Source organism: Rhinolophus sinicus, chromosome 2 (assembly GCF_057876585.1).
Source record: "Rhinolophus sinicus isolate RSI-liver-muscle chromosome 2, RSI-T2T, whole genome shotgun sequence".
In the NCBI taxonomy this organism is placed as follows: Eukaryota; Metazoa; Chordata; class Mammalia; order Chiroptera; family Rhinolophidae; genus Rhinolophus; species Rhinolophus sinicus.
The window spans coordinates 5780234-5793104 of NC_142502.1; the positions used below are offsets into that span (position 1 = coordinate 5780234).

The following is a 12871-nucleotide window of genomic DNA, read 5'->3' on the forward strand; positions in this document are numbered from 1 at the left end:
TGAGAACAGAAGCCGGAAAGCTTTGCCTAAACATGGAACTAGCAAATGCTGTGGGTCCCTTTGTGTTCTTTCAAGCTGACACATCATGAAAGCATAGGAAACCTTTCGCTTCTAAAGGAAATACAGAACAGCTCGAATAATGAATATGGCCTTTTACAGTCTGGCTAGGATACAAAACTGAAAGAGAAGATATGCCCCACTTATATTCCAAGCCGAGGACATCACATACCTAACTGCTATTCTATTGCCATTGGAGAGAAGTTACATCCCCCAACAGTGTTGGAGTGGTGATGGAAATCCAAGGAAAATGTGGACCACGCTGCAGCAACTAACCAGCCAACCGAATGTCAGAGCTTGACAAAGAACGGTGACTGCTATGTCATGTGTAAATCATTGATCAGATTCTCCTGAAATGGCCAGTGGTCCCTGGGAATCAGTCAGATGCCAGCAAAAGCTGCGCCCTCTGGCCACGAGGGGCCTCTCAGCTCACAATCAGGAGCCCGCACCCGGAAGAATAAATACAACTTGGACAGCTGGCCGCCCCTAAACGCAGGAAGGCTGGACTCAGGACCACTAGTGAATGCTGAGAGCAAGATAATTATGCACAAGCTGAGAAATATTAGCAGCCTTACTCCAAGTATGTGATCCCCAAATTTTCCAGTGATGTATTTATTATCTCAGGGGTCAGAGCTTTCTCCAAGATAATAAATGGGGTAAAGGGGAACACCTTGTTTTCCGGTCTGAAAGACTATCTTGGAAGTTTACATGCACTGCTAAGTTAAACAATCAAAAACCTGTTTTGAGAAGGTGATCTTTTAAAGTTGGTGACAAAGAAACAGTCGGGGTGCATAGTCTTTGAGTCCTTTTTCTGGTACAAGGTGAACAGTGAAGCCACCTTACGACTCACGTCCCCACGGTCAAAGCCCCAGCGTGAGCTTGACGGGACGGGCAGGAGGCTCACGTGCACACAGGGCCACAGATTCCCCATCATTCCTCTGCCCCTCCCCCCTGCCCAAAACTCCAGCGAGTCTGAACCCCAGCTCGGGGCCTTGCTCACTTTTGCTCCCGCGCTCACTTCTCTACCTTCTCCACCTGGCAAACTCTTAACCTTTTAAAACCCACTTCCAATATCCCTCCGCCAGCAAAGCCTTCTCCCTCGCCCACAAGCCGCACGTGGTTCTCTCGCCCCCATAGCTGTGCAGCATCTGCGAGGCCTCTGCTGCGGTTTTGTTCCCTGCTTGCGTTTCAAGTGTCTCTTCCTCCTCCAGGCTTATGACTCTGTAGCGGGCTCTGTTCACTTTCGTATCCCCAGCCCCTGGTTGAGTGCTAAGCAAGGAGAAAATATCACGCTTTTTTCTTTAATGAGTAAAAATGGGGGGGGGGGGGAGGAGTTCCTGGAAGCATGGTTGTTACTTAAGGTAGATGTAAGAGACGGAAACGAGCAGGGCTGCGTCCAGGTCACGGATGTTGTCTCTGGACTCTGCCCAGTCACCTCCTGTCCCTGTCCCTTCTGTCTGTGGTGGGGCTGGGAATGTATCCTGACTGAGCAGGTGGAGCCCCGGCACCATCCTGGGCCCCCGCGGAAAAGGAGCGGCTCTGAGCAATTGCCTTGAGCTGTGAATTAGGACTTTTTAGGTTTGAACAAATCTGTCTATGTAAATATATGCATTTTATAAGCATCAGTGATGACTCCAAACCTGCTAGTTTATTCTTCAGATACCATTTGAAATGTGTTCTTCAACGATTCCACCCATTTTCTTCTTAAACTATAATAATAAATTGCACATTATGACTGAGTAGTATTACAGTTGAAAGACTCTGAAGAACTTAGATCCAGATGGAGAAGGGGAAGACACGCCTGGTTATACAAAAGGTGTCAAAAAAATGTATACACATTTTAAGAAAGGAAAAAAACTATTAAAATTGTAATATTATATACTGATAATAAAAGATGAATACAAGTCACTGTGACTTCTTCAATTACAAGAGGTGCTCAAAGTGGTTACCATCACCGTCCAGACACTTCTGATTACCGTGAACTACTGCTTGAGCAACGGCCTGTATTTGTATCTTTTGTTTTGAAGTTAGACTTCTTAAAGGAATGTACCGTTAAAAATATGTAAATTGTTTCTATCTGGCGCTGAAGGGACATGGCGGAGGTACACGTGGGTTTATTTATATACATATTTGGAGTAGACTCAAACTGTTCCTTGGGACAGAGCTAAAAGTGCTGGTGTGGTTAACAGAGGAACTCTGTCTAGTGCTTCAAGGATCAACTCTGTCTAGTGCTTCACTCTGTCTAGTGCTGGATTTGTAAGACTTTAAGACACTTTTAAATTGCAGACTCATAATCACTTATATACTACTCTAGGGGGGCCAAAGTGTTTTAGAAATTTTTAGATTTTAGAAAGATTTTGCAATTTATATACTTTAGCTCTGAAATATCTCCAGGAGAGTACACCCTGTCATTTGTTTAAATAGTAATTTTGCAGTAAAAAGTATGAATAGGCATACTAAGTTGGATAAATATAGACTAGAAATAATGTCGTGCCAGGTCACATCACGTTTTGCCGTAAACGGAATTGAATGCCAAATTTAGGGGGAAAAAATTAAAATTGCGTTTTCAGAACCTTTTGGATTTTAGGATTTCATGTTAATTTTTATTACCTATTATACATTGGCCGAGGGAATAGACCTGTATTATACTTTTAACTTTGGCATTATAATAAGGTAAACTTTCAAAACATACTTTTGAAGTATAGCAATAGCTATATTAATATGAAATGACAGTACTGTTAGACCTGACCCAGGGGTGAAATTAGAAAGCTGTGTGCTTGCTGGATTAACACCTAAGACTTTCTCTCCTGCTGAGAATGGCTTTGGGCTCGGTGTGTGTGAGCACACCCGTGCATGCTGCACGCATGTGTTTCTATGTATGTAATGTATTTATTTGTTGTTCACCAACGGAGGTGTCGGGAGCAGGCGGGCGGTCTTCTTTAAAACTTTAGCAGCGGTAGTGATGCCGATGGGCCGCCAATGACTGTACGCAAAGCCAGGTTGTGTTTTCTGTGGGAGACCAGATTTCCTTCTCCTGATAAATGCTATCCCACCATCCAGAGGCTCTATTATAACCTTATTACGAGAAAACAAACTTATCATTGAACATGATAACAGACTCATTAGCTTTTGAGATTTTATTATGTTTCTTTAGGTATAACCTAATTTTACAATTGGCATTGTTAAATTAGCAAAGTCTACAGTATTATACAATACAAGTTACATAGTTATTGTGTATCCAAACTTATATAAGTATGCGGGATTTATAGAATAACACAAAGTGAGTGTAACGTTTCAGCATGAAGGTTCAGACACGCTAATAAACTCATGAGACGAACAGCCCTCTGCAGGGCTCGTTTACAGGCTTTACTTATGTAACAGGCAGAGAGTGTGGTAACTACACTTTGTCATGTTTCACTTAGAGAAAATTATTAGAAAAGTATTAACCTTAATAGTGAAACTTATGATAAGGCTTAAAACTAACAGTTGCTTCTGTTTTGTTTTAATTACTATGCCTTTATTATTATTTTTTATTAAAATTTATTGGATGACAATGGTCAACAAAACTACTAGGTTTCAAGTATACGATTCTATAATACATCATTTACAGAGGGTGCCAAAAAAATGTATACACATTTTAAGGAAGGAAAAAACTATTAAAATTGTAATACTCAATTTTTACCAATAACGAAAGATGAATATAAATCATATTTGACTTCTGCAATTACAAGAGGTGCTCAAAGTGGTTACCATCAGCATCCAGACACTTCTGATTACAGCGAACTACTGCTTGAGCAACGCTGACCAAAGTGCCCACTTGTGTACATTTTGTTGGCACGCCTGGTGTGTATCACATTGTGTGTTCACCACTCAGAGTCAATTCTTCTTCCATCACCATATATTTGATCCCCTTTACCCTCATCTACCAACCCCCTTACCCTCTGATAACCACTCAACTGTTGTCTGTCTATGAGTTTTTGTTTCTTTATTTGCTTGTCTTGTTCCTTTGTTAACAGTTGCTTCTTATAAAAGAATCTGTCTCTAGCCAGGTGAGGACCTGTTAGTACCTGCAGTGTCTGAGGAGAGAGGAACTGTGGTATGTGTTTGTCAGCTACTGACAGAATTGTTAGGTCTGTGAGAGCCATTTAGATGGATTCTAAGTGACAGTTGTCTGGGGTAGCTTGGTCACTCTGAGGACTTCTTTGATATACCTGTGAGATGCTTATTACTAGTTATCACATACATCGTGAAAATGGCCTCTGTTCATTTTATTTGAAGATTTGGGTGGATAATCTTTTGACAGGTTTGAGTTTAAATTCAATACATAGACATGTAAATATTTATGCATCTGTATTTAATATATTTTATAGAGCCATATATAAATATATCTTTTTTTTTTCCTTTATGGAGGCTAATTAGAATGTGTCACCACTAACACACAGTGAAAGGTGACGAATTTTGGCTCTCCAGACTGGCTTTGCCTCCCTGGGGTACACCAGGCCCCTGCTGGTGGCTTTCAGATATACCTGTCCTTCCCCTCTTTGCTTGTCCGTGGCCAGCAACAGCTCCCAAGCGCCCCGCTCCTCGGTTCAGGCTGGCTTTGCCCATGGGAGGCCCGGTGGGAGGTGGGAGGGCAGAGAGAAGGCAGAAGCTGGGAGGTTTTCTCCCTTCCTCTTCAGGAGGCATCTGTGGCAGTGGCTGTCTTACACAGCCTCCCAATTCCCACCAGACAGCCCAGCTCCTGAGCAGGGGGGTGATGTCACCTCCTCCCACTGTCCTCCAGCCCCAGGTGGTTGGGGCTCTGATATCAAGGTGACTGCCTGTCGCTGTTTGGCTCTTCTGGGCTTCCACCACCTTTGCAACTAGACCCCGGTATTAACTCCCCTCAGACAAACTGTTACTGAAGAACAAGGGTTCTTGAACGGTCGCAGGAAAGCATTCCAGGACGTACAAAGCCAAAGCCACATGAGCAAAGCCAAACAAGCAGAGGATTTATTAAAGTAAAAAATACACGCCCAAAATAATGGACATGGGCAGGCAGGGACAAAAATGCCAACTGCCCCGTAGAACAAAGAAGCTTAGGATTCTAGTCGAATGAGGGCGTGAAATAATCAGGGTGGTGTCACAGGCATTGCCAGGGCCTCTCTGCTGGCCACTCCTTCCCATGGGGAGGTGGGAATCCCGTTTTGGTCCTTGTCGGAACTATCATGGTGACACAGGTGGTGGAGCTGCCCGCAATGCTAACAGTATTGTGACCTATTACAAGGAGCGGTAGCTGCACCTTTTCTTAAGAATGAGCTCATCTCCTTGTTTCCTGCACTTCCTCCTTCCCTTCCTCCCCTCTCTCCCTGAAGCCCTGTCTGTGCCCCGTTCTTCCTGCCTAAGGTAACAAAATTACCTGGTGTGGGCCCTGTTTCCTTACCTTGACTCTGACCCTTGCAAGTGGTCAGTTACTTTTTTAGTACAAACCCCAGACCCACCGCAACCTCCTGGTGAAAATTTTGTGTCCCTTTTATCAAGAGAAAGGTACGCTTCCTTTGGGGCTGTTAACTAAAATGGATTTGGAGACTAACGTGGAATTGAGCTCGTCACAAAGATAGACATAACTTCTTATTTGGAAACCTTGAAATTGTTGAGCAGTATCTATCACAAGGGCTGACTTTCGGGAGTTCAAGGAAAGCTGTTAAAAGGCTCGTGACTGAGGAAGCCAGGTCTCCTTGCTGTGTTTTCAGGTTTGGGAAACTACGTTGCCCTTGGGGCAAACTTTCGAGATGGTAGTTTTGAGCTATTTCTGTAGCAATTTAGAATATATCAGTTTGTCTTTGGAGTTGACTGATTAGCTTCTCACATTATACGTTTTTATGCAGTTGGGTTTTGGGCATTTATCTAATTTTCACATTCTGCTGGTTTATTATTTTTATTTCCACATTTGTGTATTTTCTCCTTTGCCTGTGAGAGAATGTGGCAATGAGTTATGATCAGGTGGCAGAGTGCAGTGAGGACAGAGGGTGGCTTCCAGGCCTGCCACCGACGGTTGAGTTGAAATGTTCACAGGGCTTTCCCCTCTGTGTACCTTTGGTTTTTATGGGTCTGCTGCGGTTAGAGCGGCAGACCTCCACGATCTGACATGACAGGATGGTTGAGTTGTGATCACACCTAAGAGCTCAGTGAGAACAGAAGGAAAGGATCAGAATCTTGTGCACAGAAGTGGCAAAAATATGAGTACCTTTCTATGAACTTGAAGAATGCAACCCTTTTGGATTTCGGATTTTCTATTTAGTGCTAATAAGGTGGAAAATACTTACACAGCATTTTTCAGGGTCACATCATAAAGCCAAACATATTTTTAAGGTCTTACTCTGGGATTTTTTTTTTTTAATTTATTTTGTTTTGAATAGTTTGTACACTATCATTAAAAATAAAGCTGCTCAATTACTGTCATAGAGTTTAGCTTCATAACTAATTATAGCTTCCCTGAATTGAATATATGGATCCAGTGGAACGAGCCAGAAAGTGGGGTTAGGTGGAGGAACTTAATTGAATAGGACTTAGTTTTTTGTTGTGTTTGGTTTTGTTTTTCGTAGCTGATTTATCTGTGAGCTGGCATTTTCAGGAGGTGGGGTGGGCTCCGTTGAGACAATTTCCCCACAGTTAAGGATCCTGTGTTGTCTGCACTGTGATTGACAGGTGTCCTCCCTGATGAATGAAAATGTTTTCCTGCTGCTCCCACAGGAGGCTGCTTCCCTAGTGAGGTGGAAGCTGGTCAAACCCTGGCATCCACTGGAACTAGAGTAATGTCATCTTGAGCAGCCTGGCCCTGGGGCATCACCACTGTCACTTGGCCCAGCTTTAGGTGTTTCCTGGGCCCCTCATGGGGATCAGATGGTGGCATGCCCCAGATGAGTGGCTCTCACAGTGAGAGATGTCATTTTGTGCATGGACTCCAGCTAGAAGACTTGTCTGACTTTGGTTTCCTTAATTTTTTAATCTGAACAATTAAGAGAAACAAAACACAGATAGGCAGACTCCATAGACAGTTACTTCAAAAGAATCACACAGTTGCCCGTGAGATGACAACCCTACATAAGGAAGCTGTGTGGGGACAGAGTCGCAGAGAGCAGTTTCCAGGCTCTCGGCCTCACCTGGAAAGGTACTGGCTTAGGTAGTGGATGGCCATCAGCTGTGACCAGTTGGCCGTCAGCTGTGGCCAGTTGGCCAATTAGCCACTGATGTAACAGCTGTGTCTGCATTGGTTGGTTGGTTGATTAGTTGGTTGGTTGGCTGGCTGGCTGGGTGGCAGAGAAGCGAACGGCAGATTGTGGATCCTGCTTCCTGTGTCTCCAACCCAGCTGCCCACAAGAATATAGTGGTATGATTCCCCTATTCATGGCTCCGTGGGTGTTCCTTTTTGGCCTCCCCATGTCTCGCTTTCTTGTGTGGGGAGCGGGACCAGAGACCCTACATGACAAGCTGAGAAACCCAAGGTGAATTTTTTTTAAATGTTTTTATTTCTGTTTTGTTTTGCCTTCTAGTTTGTGTGTTTTTAACGTAGACTGGAGATATCAGAAAGACTTTGAAATTTCTAGTCCGCTGATTGGATCAGACAGGAAATGATCATATCACTGAACTGATTAGTCTATAAGAAAAGGTGTTATTACTGTTGGGAGACAATTCTCCAGGGGTCTCTCCTGTTTCTCCACGTTTTGTGAAGGAGGCATTCACTACTCTTTTGTTCTGGAAAATCTTTCCAACATGATGACGTCATCATAGCGTCCATATTTCTTTCTGCCTGGGCCCAAGGCGTGCAATCCTGTCTCTGACCCAGGAGTCTCGTGTCTTCTGCCAGCCTCCATGAGACTGTGGCAAACTAACCTATTAGCTTGCAGGCCGGGTGAAATCTCAGACCCTCCTTAGTTTTTTCCAGTTGCTCTAGGACTTTAAAAGGACTCCCTTTCAAAAGAATTGGTGGAGAAATTGCTGAAATGCACTGATGAGACAAACATATTTGATATACAGCGTTAGTACTTTCTATTTTAAATTTATCAGATCATATGAAATACTGGAATTTTCCAAATATCTGTGACTTCCTATGCCATTATGTGTAAATATCCCTACTCCACCCCACCCCAAAAAAAGGATTTTGGCTGTTATCTGGCTGAATTTTATCTGGTGTTAGAGTACTTTGTGATTTGTTAGCTGACTGTCTACCAGTAGCTTTCTGCAAACTAAGAAAAGATAAATACTATATCTATTTATCTATATATGAAATACCTTCTCAATCGTCCAGCCAACTCAGCTATTTTGGAGGAATTACTTTGTGTTGTAAGGGAGGATTTTTTTCATGTCTGCAAAAAGTGGTCTCAGCTGGCTCAGTGTATTTCCTAAGGGTCAGGCATGGCCTCCAGACTTCTTTTGGTGGTCAGGAATTGCTTTAACTCTTTTTCTCAATGCCCTTGAACTGACTGCCTTTGAAGGATTTGTAGCATTTTAAAAAACTGAGTGAAAAATGTGGCATCCATGTTAGAAAAGAGGGATGCCCAGTGGGTATGCTTTGCCTGCTGCGCCAGGGGAGGCTCTGGCTCGTGGGAGGGGGGCGTAGACACCCCTGCACGGCCTCCCACCAAATGCACTGCATACCCATCTATTGTAACAAGGCTGGTGGCACCCCCTCCTCTGTGGGGCTGAGGACTGCTGGCAGGTGGATCAGCCACTAGGCCACATGCCCCAGGTAGGGAAGGTTCTGGCTAATGAGCAATTTTGCCATCTGGGAGTGATCAGACACTTGCAGTTAAGAACTGCCTGGGTTCCAAATACCTGGCTTCGGGACACTGCTCTGTAAAATGGCACACACCAGATTTTTGGAGAGTAATACACTTTACCTGGGACGTGGCCTTATTTTCATTGGCAGTACGCAAGGTCGCCTACAGTTGCTGTCTTCTGAGAATAAGTACAATTTCCTCCCTTACCCCCGACATTGGTGTAACTCAGTGGTTCTCAAAGGTGTGGTCCCCACAGCAGCAGTAACAGCATTCACCTGGCACCTTTTAGAAATGCAAATCCTTGGCCCCAGGGTGGAACTACCAATTAGAAAATCTGAGGTTAGGGCCTGGCAGTGTCTAGTTTAACAAGTTCCCCTGTGATTCTAATTCACACTGTAGCTTGAGACCCACAGGCATTGCTCACCGGATCTCAGGTCAGGGGAGAATGAGGTTAGTTTGGTCATGTGTAGGGAAAGAAACGTCTAAAGGCACACCGGTAGCATTTATTAAATAAATCTGTTGATTTTTCATTTAAGAAATAGATCTAATGCCTATCCTATGGCAGCACTGTTAGGATACAAGTATGAATAAAACATTCCATAAATATGTCAGAATCAAGTGTAGGGGCAGATATTCTATGGCCTGCATGCAAAATTCAATTCACCACATGTTTTTATAAACAAAGTTTTATTAGCGCACAGCCATGTCCATTCATTTGTATATTGCCCATGGCTGCTTTTAGGCTACAAAGCAGAGTTGGAAAGTGTAACAAACACCAAATGACCCACAAAGCTGGAAACATTTAATATCTGGAGATTGACCAAACGTTTGCTGACACTGGGTCTAGTTTTTAAAGGGAAAATGCTTTCAATATTCCAAGTAGTTATACTTCAGTGGAGCTGAGGGGTAAGTGTGGGTTGCAAGCGTTCTTGTGTCATCGAGTGATCTATTTGTGTAGAATGTTTGTAATCACAGAAAATTGAGCTTCGGGGAAGGTGTGGAGACTGACAAGCAGCAGAGCACTGCCCGGCCGAACACCTTGATGTATGAAGGGAAGAAGAGGTGTGTGAACAAATATACAAATAGCAGAAGGAAGAAATGAAGAAATGGGAAAAGAAAATCTTGGTTGAGAAGGGAGGATATTATCAATCAAAAAGCATGTGACTATGTAAAAAGCTGGAATGAAGGCATGGGGACAGGACACCACTAGGGAAAGAGCTACAGGTTTAAAGCATCCCCTGCTGCCTGGTGTGAGGGTGGGGGCCAAGTCTCCCAGGGAATTCTGGGATGCTGAGGAGAGGCTGAAAGCATCGCAGGGCTCTAAATTAGTCTGGGGAGAGTCCCAGTCGGCTACTGTGTAAGGCCTTATGTACTTGGGCACTTATTGATAACAGGGTGTGGGGACAGAGCCCCAGAGAACAGTTTCCAGGCTCTCGGCCTCACGTGGAAAGGTGCTGACTCAGGTAGTAGATGGCCATCAGCTATAACCCTTGAACCATTGGCCACTAATATAACTGCTGCAGCTGCGCTGGGGAGTGAAGTCGAGGAGAGTTGGTCGGTTGGCAGAAAAGCGGACAGCAGGTTGCACGTTGTGTGAATCCAGCCGCGAGAGAATATAGTGATATGACTCCCCTACCTATGGCTCCGTGGGTGTTCCTTTTGGGCCTCACCATGTTCTGCCTTGTTATGTGGGGAGCGGGAGCAGAGACCCCGCATGACACCCCGCATGACATAGGGCCTGTATATCCCTTACTCTGTCCTACATTCTTGCTGATAACTGACCAACTGTGTAGAGACGCTGTAAAAAAAAAAGTAAAAAAGTGCTGGGTTTCCCTATAGGTGGCCTGGCTCCACCTGTGATTGTTGGACTTGGGCAAATCATTTCGTGGTGCAGGTCTCCCTGTCCTCATCTGCGAGTTACTATTTCAGGCCCCCACTGCGGCCACACCGAGTTGTTGCACTAGGCTCACTTGGCATGGGGGGCCATTGCTAAACCAGGGCACACATTGTTTCCCCAGCTCCATGGCTGAAAGCTCAAAAGAAGGAAAGGCTAACAGACACTTGGCCCCTTCTGAAGACGGAGTTGTTGACTAATCTGGCACAAGGGCATTCGTTTCCCTGGGAAGGTCTGATGCTGATTTAATTCTAATTCATACCTATTGATAGATCTCTCCTCTTGCCCGAAGACATTGTTTGCTGTGGAAGTGCTCAGACAAGGGGTAATGGCCAGCTGGCTTCCATGACTTTGATAGCATTTCTCATTTCTTGCAGGAGTTTTTCTTTAAATGTGGAGCACACCCGACCTCGGACAAAGAAACATCAGTAGCTTTGAACTTGATCACCACGAACAGCCGAGCTATCACCTGCATAACATGTACGGACATCAGGTAAGAGTCTGCAGCGCTGCCACTCTCAACGTCTAGAAATTCCCACAGTATAAACCTTCCTCTTTCTGGAGGAGCGTCTGCTTTAGGTGGCTGCTGTCTGCCCAAGTTGGGTCTATTAAGATGCCAAATCCTTAGTCAGTAGTCACATAAGCTCCTACGATATAAGCGAGAGGACATATCTAAAAATAGTGTCAGCTTAGGTTGGTATTAAAATATAAGCACATATTGATATCAGTAAATTCTAAAATAATTTGAAACGTTACATGAATGTTAGAAATGAAATAAGTTATGTGCACTGTGTATTTTTGGAATGTATGGCCCATAGTGTTTTATTTTAAAAATGTCTTCTCCACGTACTTCGGTTCTTCCACAGATCTGTGTTTGTGTTGGTGCGTCACATACATTCATATCCCCAAAATAACGCGTGTAGCTGGTTTTGGACCTGGTTGTTTCTATTCTCAGAGGGTAGAATGAAAGAAAGAAAATGTGGAGACGGTCTGAGAGAAAAACGGGGAGACGGACTAGATTTGCAGTTTCGGAGGCAAGAACCAAGTTGAAGAACCTAAGTCTATTTAATCTACAGGGGTAGGCGATTTAGAGTAGACTTCCTTACTGTACACTAATCAAGTGAGTGGAGTAAAAGAAATTAGCTTTATTACACATTCTTGAGATTGGCTGGAAGCAAATCGCAACAGAGAGGTCTTAGCCCTGATAAGAAAGAACTTCTAGGGACTGCTGAAATGAATTAATGAATAAAGTCAAGGAATATATTTCATTCCAAACTTTAAAGAAAAAGCAGCCTCATACCTTCATCATTTAAGTGTTGGCTCTAGATTTTAGGACTGTACCAGGTTGCCTTTTAAAGCTGCTTTAAACGCTATAATTTCATGATTAGCAGGTATTAATGCTCCTAGTACTTCTATTCTTTAATAAATTTAAATACAACTGTTGACTAATGGAAACCTAAAAACCTTAACAACATCTGTTGAGCAGACCTGTTTCCAGGAAGGAGTAAAAATGAGATGTTTTCCTTTTGCTGCATATTTAGTTCTTACTGAGGCAAGGGAGACCATACATAATATTACCTAAAATGCAGCACTTCAGTCTCCCTGGGTCGGCTGAATAATTGCCTCTGGCTAACGCTTTCCACATGCAAGAAGAACAGCTGATTCTTCTGATATTTCAGGAAAGGAATTGGAAAGCGCTAAAAATGTGGGCTCAACTGCTCTGAAAGCACTAGATCATTACATCCCTTTTCAGTTTCTCAGAAGAGAAATTCAAAATATTTTTCTGTAAGTCAGAATGCAGCCCCCAGCCAGTATTTTAAAACCTCCCATTAAACTTGATAAAAATGGCATTACAAAATGTAATGTTGATCATATTATCGTATTATCTTACTATGAGCATTGCCTTCCATGTTTCCTGCTGCTAAGCTGTCACCTTTACGTTAATAACTCACAACACCTACAGGAAATGAGCCTCCTCCCAGATGCACAGGGAGATAATTGATGGAATAATAATACTGTGTGTTGCAATGAAAATTTTTCCTATTATTGCTTTTGAGGGAAATTATAAATAGAAGCTACTGTGTTCAGTTAGATTTAAGTATGTATGTATAACCAACCACGTGATTGAAAAAGTTCCCTTCTTGTAGAAGACAGCAGAAGG

General features: G+C 43.4%; 1 protein-coding gene across 2 annotated transcripts in view; it reads left to right on the forward strand.

The window, feature by feature from the left end:
* Nucleotides 1–12871, forward strand: part of PRKN (parkin RBR E3 ubiquitin protein ligase) — a 1116534-nt gene that overhangs the window by 609310 nt on the left and 494353 nt on the right. For both annotated transcript variants that reach the window (XM_074333793.2, XM_088795206.1), the window contains exon 6: nt 11088–11203. In XM_074333793.2, coding sequence (XP_074189894.2) covers nt 11088–11203 — 116 coding nt within the window. The remainder of the gene's footprint in view (nt 1–11087; nt 11204–12871) is intronic.